The sequence below is a fragment of the Cebus imitator genome, unplaced genomic scaffold, assembly GCF_001604975.1.
Source record: "Cebus imitator isolate Cc_AM_T3 unplaced genomic scaffold, Cebus_imitator-1.0 Scaffold18, whole genome shotgun sequence".
Classification (NCBI taxonomy): domain Eukaryota; kingdom Metazoa; phylum Chordata; class Mammalia; order Primates; family Cebidae; genus Cebus; species Cebus imitator.
Window position 1 is genome coordinate 6,481,772 of NW_016107333.1, and position 10,641 is coordinate 6,492,412.

Consider the following 10,641-nt stretch of genomic DNA (forward strand, 5'->3'; position numbering starts at 1 on the left):
GGAAACTCCGTCTCAAAAAAAAAAAAAAAAAAAAAAAAAAAAAAGAACAGTTCCATCATCACAAAAAGTTCTATTGGACAGCGCTGTTCTACAGCAACCTTTTCCTAGCATCTTGTGTGATTGTCCCCCCTCACTGGATGCTTTGGGAACCTCCCTGTTTTCTATGATATAAGGTCCAAATTGCTCCCTGAACTTCCAGGCCTTCTGTGAACTGTCCCCATTGCTATGTGCCCTATCCACCTTTATATTTCTTGCTGTCTGTCTTAGTGAGGCCATTTGCCTTACTGCCCCTTAAACATGTTGTGCCCGAGACTCTACCCAACAATGAGGGGTTAAGGGCAGTAGCTGAGTCTTGGTCAGCTTTAGGGCCTGGTTCAGGGCCTGGTGCATCTTGTAGGCCCTCCCTCTGTAAATGTTTTGAATATTTTCTCTTGCTTAGAATAATCTGCAGCTCTCCAAATCCTCCCATTTCTTAGAGGCCCACTTGTTTACAAAGGTTTCCCTGACCTCTCAGGATCTCTTGTGTTTTTACTCTGAATTTCAACACCCTTCCATCTATGCATTACCCATTTAACAGGTAGCTTTTGAGTGTCTACCATGTGTGATCCATGGGAATATATTGGTGAATAAAGCACACATAGTCTGGCTCTTTCCCGCTAGAGTTTATCTTCTAATTGAGAGACACAGTAAACAAGAAGCAGATAAACGTGCAATAAATATCTAACTACTACAGTAGAGTGCAGTGAGCGAGAATAACAGGGGGAATGACTTAGTGTGGACCAGAAAGGTCTCTCTGAGGAGCTGTCATAAAAGCTAAGACTGTAGAAATGGGAGGCAGCCATGCAGAGTATAGCTGAGTCTCACTCTGCAGCTTGGCATGTGTTCATTCTCCAGGATTTTACTCTGTGCTGTTTTTAGATGTACACTGATTTTGTCCCTTCAGCTAGATTGCAAGTTCCCTGAGAGCTCAGACCATACTGCTGTGACTTTGTGTTCCTTGCATCATGCTGAGCACATAATAATGTCAAATTAAGCTTCACTGAGTGGAACTCTGCCACTCTAAACCCTTAATCAGAACCGGAACCCTCTAAAGCCAAAACAATCCCCTTGGCTTCCTCTCAGGTACTCTAGACCTAGGTGTCTTAATTTCTGAAGGATGCTTCATTGTGTCGTGTGGGAAAACAAGTAGGCACCAGATTAGGTAGGGGCAGAATTACAATTCACCTTAGTGTTGATTCCCAGGACCCTTCTTTCTCTTCTGCTTTCTCAGTTTGAAATGTGCACCCTCAGATTAGTCTCTCATTTGTTTTCACTGCCTTACGCTAGCAGTGTGTTGGGAAGAAGGCTGAAGTTGGGTTCGTTGATTTATTCAGCCATTCTTTCTTTATTTATTTATTTTGAGATGGGTCTTACTCTGTCACCCAGGTGGAGTGCAGTGGTGTGATCACTGTATCCTCGACCTCCTCGGGCCCAGGTGGTCCTCCTGCCTCATCTTCCTGGGTAGCTGGGACTATACTCGTGTGCCACCATGCCTGGCTAATTTTTATATCTTTTGTGGACACAGAGTTTCGCCATGTTGTCCAGGCTGGTCTTGAAATTCTGGGCTCAAGTGATCCACCCAGCTTGACCTCTCAGAGCACTGGGTATTCAGCCATTCTGATTGCTCTCCTACTCTATGCCAGGTTCTGTGTTCTGACTAGAGCTGGTCAGTCATCATCCCCCACCTCATCAGAGCATGCTGGTTCTAGTTCAGCCACCAGTTAGCTAGATAGCCTCTAAGCCTCAGTTTACTTATCTTTCAAATGGGAATATAGGCTGGTCACAGTAGCTCACACCTGTAATCCCAGCACTTGGGAGGCCAAGGTGGGCATATCACTTGAGGTCAGGAGACTAGCCTGGCCAACATGGTGAAACTCTGTCTCTACTAAAAATTTTAAAAATTAGCCAGTTGTGGTGGTGCATGCCTGTAGTCCCAACTACTCAGGAGGCTGAGTCAGGAGACTCACTTGAACTTGGAGGCAGAGGTTGCAGTGAGCCAAGATCACACCATTGCAATCCAGCCTGGGTGAGAGTGAGACTCCATCTCAAGACAAAACAAAGCAAATCAAATGGGAATATAATATCTGTTCTATTTGGCATACATATCATTAGGAGCCAAGTATGTGAGGGAACCCTGACAGTCTGAAACAGTTGGGTTGTTCTCACTATTAGTGAGTACTGAGTCATCCTTTTCCCTTTGATGGGTCAGGAATTCCTGATTATGGATTTGCCCTTTCCCAGCCATTTGCCCCCTTGCTAAAGCTGCCTGTTTGCCCGTCCTAGACTCTGCCCATTCTCCAGGTCCCCGTAACACTCGCTGCTACCTCCATTCCTTTCTGCACAGCACATGTGGGTTGCTGCCAGCAGCACTCTGCCCATTCTCCAGGTCCCCGTAACACTCGCTGCTACCTCCATTCCTTTCCTTTCTGCACAGCACATGTGGGTTGCTGCCAGCAGCACTCTGGCACATGCGCAGGCACAGCAGACACAGGCACGCTGTTGTGCTAGCAAATCATCCTGAGGAGGGTGATGTGCCTGAGCTTGTCCTCAGCTCTTGTCCGCATTTGTCAGAAGAAGCCAGTTTCCCTGACTCAGCCATTGTGCCAGGACAGTCCTAAGCTGTGGAACTGTAAGGAGTGTTTATCAGAGGGCATTTGGAACAGGTGGAATGTTTTTCTACCAAACTGTCAGCACCCCATACTGGACATGGCCCTTCCTGGCAGCAGGCCTGGAGCCAGACCTCATATACCACAGTGCCCACGAGGACAGACCACAGCATAATGTCCAATAAAGTGATCCTGGGTGTTTGGGTAATGTTTACCACTTACAGAGCCATTCATGGCCAGTATCTCTTAATTCACACAACAAGTCTGTGGGATAGGTATTGTTATGCTTGTTTAACCCATGAGAAACTGAGGCTCAGGAAGGGCTAATAGCTTTTCAAAGGCCACACGGCCATCAAGTGACAGAGCTGGCATTTGAACTTGGATGCTCTGGTTCCCAGATCCCACTGTTTTGACTGTACCCCAGCTGTCTGCCAAAGCATGCTCTTAATCTTTGTATCCAACAGATCACACTTAACAAATAGTTCAAGAATGCTGTAAATAGAGCAGGTAACTTGATCTGTTTTTAAGAAGTAGAGGATTGAGACTTTGGTTTAGTGAATTGCCACCATCACTGATCTTAGCAGAGGCAGAACTAGGACCAGATCTGCCTTCTAACTCCAAGTCAGCACATCAGTTCCACACATTACCTTGGCACCTGGACAGAGGACCTGTTTCATCAGTTACCTTCACCCCAAGAAGCAAGACTCTCAGCCCTCCCCTCCCAGAGCTCCAAGCTAGAAAATGTCCCTAGCTGGTGGCTAGGGCTCTTATTTGCCTCTGTAATCTTTGAGCTTCCCAACAGAAGTCTCCTCTGTGCTGAAAGAGGCAGTATTAGGCACATACACACGTGCAGGCTCTGAGGCTGCCCCACTGTGGCCCCAGCAATCCTGCTGAACAGCCTGTTTTTCTAGGGAGAGGCTGGGCCAGAGTTGGGTAACAGTGAAGACAAGATAGCTGGCTCCCTTCCCCAAAGAGCCAGTTGCCTTGCAGATGTATGTCCTTGGACCAAGCAAGAAGGCACAGTCTATGCCTACCTCCATTCCTGGGAGAAACATACATTCACAGGAGGATTCAGCCTGTGCCCTCTGGACAGCAGGGGAGCATTGCTGCTACCGTTTCTCTTCTTGGCCTCTCAGGCATTGCCTGGGCCAGGCACAGTACGGAGTAGAAGGAGCCATGCCTGAGTCCCAGCTCTGCCTCACCTGACCAGTGGCTTGGCCTGTCTGGATCCCCTGTTCTCCTTCTGTATGTAATAAAATGAAGGGATTGGGCAGATGCCCTTGTAAGACATTCCATCTCTACCGTGTGGCTGCCCCATTTCCATCTCATGCATTGGGGAGTCCATGGTTGCTAGCATATTCACAGTGTCCCTGGCGTCTGTGTGTTGGTTCTTTGGATCCCCTCAGGAGACCAAAGCTGTGCTGTGTGTTCCAGGGGATCCTTTCAGACGATCATGGGCTGGCTGCTGCTCTCTGGAGGACCTTCTTCAACCGGAAATGTGAAGACCCTAGACATCTTGAATTGCTGGTGGAGTATGTGAGGAAACAGGTGAGCAGCCCTTTCCCTCCCCACGGAGTCCTGGCAACGGCGGGTCGTCCTCTTGAGCTTTCAGGGGATCACGAGTGGTTGGGTTACCAAGGACCAGTCTGAGAGAATTCTGACCAGATCACAGCAGTGGGAGACACTGAAGGAGGAGCGCCTTCTGTGTGTCCAACTATGAACTGGACCAGGGAGCAGGAAATGGGAAGAGAGGGATAAAGAGGCACCAAGTAGTTGCCTGCCCTCAGGAACTTTGAGTCGTTCATTCACTACGTACCTCATTGCCTCCTGTGCACCTGATGCTATGCTAACAACTTGCCCACAGAGTCCTAGCAGATATGAGCATGGGGGGTAGTGGCAGCCGCCCACTGTGGCCCTTTCTCCACTTGGATTTGTTTCCTGCTCCTGACTTTCAGCAGGACAGGACAGCAGGCAGCATTCCACAGACACCCCTCAGCTTCTTCCCAATAGATGCTCTCCACGGTCAAGCAGGGTCCCCCCCACTTCAGCTTCTCACCCCTCTGGCTCCCCAGGGCTCCCTGACATCAAAGCTTCTAGGGGAAAGCTCCACAGTGGGGGGTGCTTACCCACATAGCTCTCCTCAGTCTCCAGGGAATTAACTCTGCCCTCAGTCCTCAGCTCCTATATTGATGCAAAATTCATGCTTGATAGATGAGTGAGCTGATTGGCAGGGAAGAGGACATAGAGGCTTCTCCAGGGCCTCCCAGTGAGTCAGCCTGCACAGCTGCCCTAGGGCCCCAAGCTGCGTGATTCATGTGGCCACTGAGGTCTCAGCTGCCTCAGACAGCTCAGGCTGTCCCATGAGTCACATCTTTGCTTCATGGCCTGGCCTCTGGAGCTGAAGGGGTGTCACCCCACAGATACTCTCTTGTTCACTTGTATCCATGGTCTTCAAGCCTCCCAACAACCAGGAAAGGCAAGGCTGGACTTCAGCTCTTGAGAAGACAGGGCCAATAGGACTAGCTTGTTCATTGCAGGAAAAACCACATACTGGGGCTCTGCAGACCCACAGGGTAGAGAAACCCAGAAGCCAGGACTTCTGTTTGACCACTCTTCAAATCTGCCAGAGCCAGGGAGAAGGCATGGCATGGCTAGAGGGCCCCACCCACGGAGAATTCTGAGACTCTCTCTGTTGACTGGACTCGCCCTCAGACAGGATTAGCAGTTGGCAAAGCAAATGCTGTTTCTGAGAGGCTTGCCTAACGTTTCCATCTGCCGTGGTGGGCTTGTGCCAGAGGCCACAACAAGATGCAGCTGGGACTTCTCCGAGGACCCTCAAGGAAGGGGTTGCCACAACCATTGTCCCTACAAGAGGTCCAGTGTTGCCCCAGTGGGAGTCAGGCAGTGGAAAACAGCGATGGGGCTCTTGGGAGAGCAGGGAGCTTTGGGGACCCAGTTCTGTCAGCAAACCTTTTGAGCACCTGCTGCACCAGGCAGTCTTGGGAAAGCAGCAATTAATAAGACCCAGTCCTGCCCTCGAGGAGCCAGCTCATGGATTGGCGAGGAAGCCTAGGCACATGGCTGACCCTGGAATAATCCAGCCCATAATGTGATACAGGGAGGCCAGAGTGCTGAAGGCCAGGAAAGGAAGAGCAGGAGCCGGGCCTTGAGCAGACTCCAGTCCTACCCACAGTACTGATTGGTACTCTTAAGCCGATGGCCCAAGAGCCAACCAGAGGTTCTGTTGAGGCTTTCAACCCAGGAGGTGGGCACAGCAGTGACACTGGGGACAGAAATGGAGTCACTTATAAGGAGGAGTGGGCTTAAGGAAGAGATGGCAGGGTGGGTGGGAACCCAGAGCTGAGGCACATGCAAGAGCCTAGGGTTGAGTTCAAGCGTCAGCAGCTGGAAGCTGAAGCACCCGGAGTGGTGGATTCTTGGAAGGGGAATGACCTAAAGTCTAAGATGAAGCCTGGCTCCGCAGCAGTGGCTTCTCTCCATGGTGACCATTTAATGGCAGAGCTGTCTAGGGGGTAGGCTGCCCTTACTGTCCTAGAGGAGTGACACTGGGGCCCGCTGACCAGGGGCCCACTAGGAGACAAGAGAGGCATACGTATGTTGAAAGTGTGAGTGCCAAGCACTGCATATGTGCATATTGCTGAATTTCTTCATGTGTCCTGTGAGGTACCTGTTTCTGTCTCCTCTCTCAGACAAGGGAACTTAAATCTCAGAGAGGGGAAGTGGCCACCCTGGATAGCAGCATGGGGAAGAGACAGAATCGGGACTCTCACGCTGCAGCACTGGGGTGGACAGCATGGCTTGTGTGCACCGCAAGCCCTGACTTCCTGGCCTGCAGGAGCTGTCTAGGGAGGGCGTGTAGGGAAGTGTTCTTGGGAGGTGTGTCTTTCTCCATTCTGAGGTGTGCTAGGGAATTCCTAGCTGCCACCCCACCAAGCCCCCCAGTGACTGCTTTCTCCCAACCACCTTAATGAAATTATTTAGGAGATCACAGACGGGCTGGCCTGGGAGCTGGGATGGTCAGAAGTCCCCTCATGCCCTGTCCCCTTCCTTCCTCTCCTGGGAGGCTGGTTCCTGATGCTGCCTCCTCACGTCTGTCCTGCCTCTTTCGCCGCCCTGGTCCCGCTCTCCCGGTTGCAGATGCAGTACCTGGACTCCATAAACGGGGAGGATCTACTTCTGACAGGGGAGGTGAGCTGGCGCCCTCTAGTGGAGAAGAATCCTCAGAGCATCCTGAAGCCCCATTCCCCCACTTACAACGATGAAGGACTTTGACGGGCTGGGCCCTCTGGATGGCCCGCCAGCTGGCTTCCAGGAACTGCCAGGAGAGAAGTGCCTGTTGGTCCAGGACCCTGCAGAAAGTGGCCTGAATTGACCTCTGAACAGCATCTGTCAAATACCTGGCCCCATTTGTGTTGAGTTTCCTCTTAGTGTGCCCAGGAGTCTGATCTGCTGGGGTGCAGGGCCAGGAGAACCCCTAGCTCTCCCGGGGTGTCCTCTCCCTCAGGGGAAGCCCCAAGTGAGAACTCCGGAGCACACACTCCCCAACCTCCTCCAGCAACCACAAGTGACTGACAGTTTTTCCCAAAGGCCGAGGAAGGGATGGCATAGGTTGAAAAGGGAAACCCCCCATGGCCTGCTGTGGCTTAGGAGCGGATTGTCACGCTGTGGAGTCCGGAGGGCAACCTTGTGCTGTCATCCCTCGGCTTTCAGACATGGGGTTGAGTTGGCCATTGAAAGAAACAAAGACCTCTCTGCTATGGCCCTTCTTTATTCCAGGGTCTTAGAAACTTACCTGAGATGGTGGATGCTGGAAGTGAGGGTGCCGCCCAGCTCAGTTAAAGAGAGAAAGGGAAGGGGCTGGGGTGGGGGGGGTATCTGCTGCTGCCCTTGCCTCTAGTTCATAGAGCTGTGTCTCTGTTCAGGCCAAGTCATGTGTTCATGGAGATGTGTCTTTGTTCAGCCAGGCCCCTCGTCTGGGACCCAGGAGGCCTCTGATGGCCAAGGGATTGTCATATCCTAAGTCATTTGGAAGGAGACCTTGAGAACAAAGTCACCTTTGTCACTCCAGTGAATTGAATGAGCAATATGCTGTCTCCTCTTTTGCCCTCCCCTTTCATGAGATACTGGGGAGAAGAGACCATTCCTCCTGGCTTAGTTGTACCAGACCCAGACCTGTGCCCAGCTTCGGGCCCCGCCCAGCTTCTGAAGCACTTGCTTCGGAGCCATCTTGGTCTGAGCACCTGAGGACCAGCCCCTCCTCCCTCAGTGCCGGTCATCTCTTGGGGGATTTTCTTAAAGTGAAGAAAGGGGTGGGGAACCATATTGCCCCTCCCTCCCCCATCAAACTTCCTTCATTTAACTTGCTATAAAATGAGTCATATAAAGAAACTCTATATGGGTGAGGTATATCCCACTTCTGTGAAAACATTACAAATCAAACCGCCTTCCCTCAGTTTATTTAAGATGCTTTTGTTGCGAGCGGAGCTCTAGAGTGAAGCCTCCTGTGTGTGTGAGATAATAACACCTTGTAACTCATTACAGCTGGGCACTATTTACATAAACCAGAGCTGAGCCAGGCAGGAATTTGCTGATTAATTTATTTTTAATGGAGTGAAGTATACCATGCACCAAAATAAACTTTACTGTGTGTACCTAACTGCTCCTGGAATGGATGGAAAAATTAATGGAACAGATTTTGGCTCCCAGCTCTACACATTAATTCATATATAAAAGTTATTTGAGCGTTAACCCATTTGCTGCCCAGGGCAGCTCCCCAGCCACAGATCCCAGCCCATGGCACCAGTTCAGCTACTGGGCTTGCATTAGAATCCTGAAACCTTAGATTTGGAAGGAACTTGAAAGGTCATTTGGTCCAGCCCTGATGCAGAACCTGACTCTCTTCTTAGCACCCCAGTCAGCCCGTGTTCATGCAGGCCTTGGATGAGTCCCCCGCAGCGGATAGCCTCTGCCTGTAGAGCTGAGTCCTGTCTACACAGGACTCTGTCATCGTCAAACACAGCAACATGCAGTGTGGAGCTGCCTTTGAAAGAGCCAGATTGGATCTATCATGTCTGATGTCGGTGAGCCCTCACTTCTTTGCTGTCAGCACCTGACTGTGCCGATCCCCCGCCCCTGCAAGATCAATTCCAGGTTCCTGGGAGGCTACAGGATTCTTGGTTTGGCCCCTGCCTCCAGTCCTGTTTTTGTGAGTCTACCCATTTCTTCTCTAAGCGCACTGAACCCCTTGGGGTTACCTGGAGAGATCATGTAAGTGTCCTCTACCTGGAACCTTTGTCCCTCCCTCTCCTGTCCTCCCACCCCCCGCCCCCAGGTACAGGCATACTATCTGTGAAGCTCCCCACTTGGGTCTCTACTCAGGTAGCACCCACCTTTTTATTTTTATTTTTGTAGATACAGTTTCTCACTATGTTGATTCTCCCGCCTTGGCCTCCCAAAGTGCTGGGATTAGAGAGATGAGCCACCGCACCTGGCCCTTACCTTACCTGGTGGCACTTACCATGTTGCAATGATTTTTTTACTTACCCATCTCCCACTCTGTGCTGTGAGCTGCCTCGGCATGGAGTGGACACTATGTGTGTGTTGGTCGCCGTTGTTTTTCCCGTGCTCAGCCGAATTGGATAAATGAAAGTATGAATGTGTGACTAAATCACCAATCGTTATCAGTACAACTCCAACCAAAAAGCCCCTTTCTGGACCATTCTCAGTGTGACCCATACAGTTCCACTTATTTTAACAACCTAATATTAAGTACTTCCTTTGGTCTTAGCATAGGAACCAAAATCGAAAGTTCTTTCCATAGCTAAATGTTTTAACAATGTAAATCATTATTGTAAAAACAAGTGAAGGACACAATTTCTTGCCTTCAAGGAGACTGCTCTGTAGGAATGATTTTGTCATTTATTAATATTTGTACTCTGTATTCTTCCAGAAAAGATCACAGCAAATTAAGAGACACCGTTTATAATAAAACTAGGCTGGGACCGGGCGAAATGACTCATGCCTGTAATCCCAGCACTTTGGGAGGCTGAAGTGGGCAGATTGTTTGAGTCCAGGAGTTCAAGACCAGCCTCGGCAATATAGTGAGACCCTGTTTCTACAAAAAACCAGCAAAGTGTGGTGATGTGAGCCTGTAGTCCCAGCTACTCAGGAGGCTGAGATGGGAGGATCACCTGAGCCCAGGAGGTGGAGGTTGCAGTGAGCTGAGATTGTGTCACTGCACTCCAGCCTAGGCAACAGAGGGAGATCCTGTCTCAGAAAAAAACAAAGCAAAAAGCCTTAAAACAAAGTTAAAAGATCATATGCAGGTCTTGGGAGGGAAGAGAGGGAAAATAATTATGTTAGAAAACCTGGACTGCTAATGAGCAACTTTCATATGACTTTTGAAAACTTTTATAAAATAGTGTAAATGCATTGTCTCACAACAATCAGGTAAAACAGGTATTATCATTTTTATTATCCTTTGACACAAGTGAGGGGACTAAGGCTTAAAGGGGCCTAGAGAGAAAGTGATCGAGGATAAGAAGGGGCCAAGAAGCCGGGCGCGGTGGCTCACGCCTGTAATCCCAGCACTTTGGGAGGCCGAGGCGGGTGGATCACGAGGTCAAGAGATTGAGGCCATCCTGGTCAACATGGTGAAACCCCATCTCTACTAAAAATACAGAAAATTAGCTGGGCATGGTGGTGCATGCCTGTAATGCCAGCTACTCAGGAGGCTGAGGCAGGAGAATTGCCTGAACCCAGGAGGCGGAGGTTGCGGTGAACCGAGATCGCACCATTGCACTCCAGCCTGGGTAACAAGAGTGAAACTCCGTCTCAAAAAAAAAAAAAAAAAAAGAAGGGGCCAAGAGTGCTGCAGCCCACAACAGACCCTGGGGCCCCTGCTTTGTCCCCATGTCTCACTGCCTCCCTCCCCCAGGTCAGCCAGGAGATTTGCAGTTGAGTATCCAGACCTTGC

The 10,641-nt window shown here is 50.2% G+C and overlaps 1 protein-coding gene across 2 annotated transcripts in view; it reads left to right on the forward strand.

Annotated features, from left to right (window-relative positions):
• LOC108292495 (ubiquinol-cytochrome-c reductase complex assembly factor 1) overlaps positions 1-8,322 on the forward strand; it is a 108,227-nt gene extending 99,905 nt beyond the window's left edge. Inside the window, exons 9-10 of one of the 2 annotated variants that reach the window (XM_017513492.2) lie at positions 4,080-4,193; positions 6,804-8,322. In XM_017513492.2, coding sequence (XP_017368981.1) covers positions 4,080-4,193; positions 6,804-6,938 — 249 coding nt within the window. In that variant the 3' untranslated portion in view covers positions 6,939-8,322. The remainder of the gene's footprint in view (positions 1-4,079; positions 4,194-6,803) is intronic. The other variant, XM_017513498.2, reaches the window with a different exon arrangement.
• Positions 8,323-10,641: the final 2,319 nt, after the last annotated feature.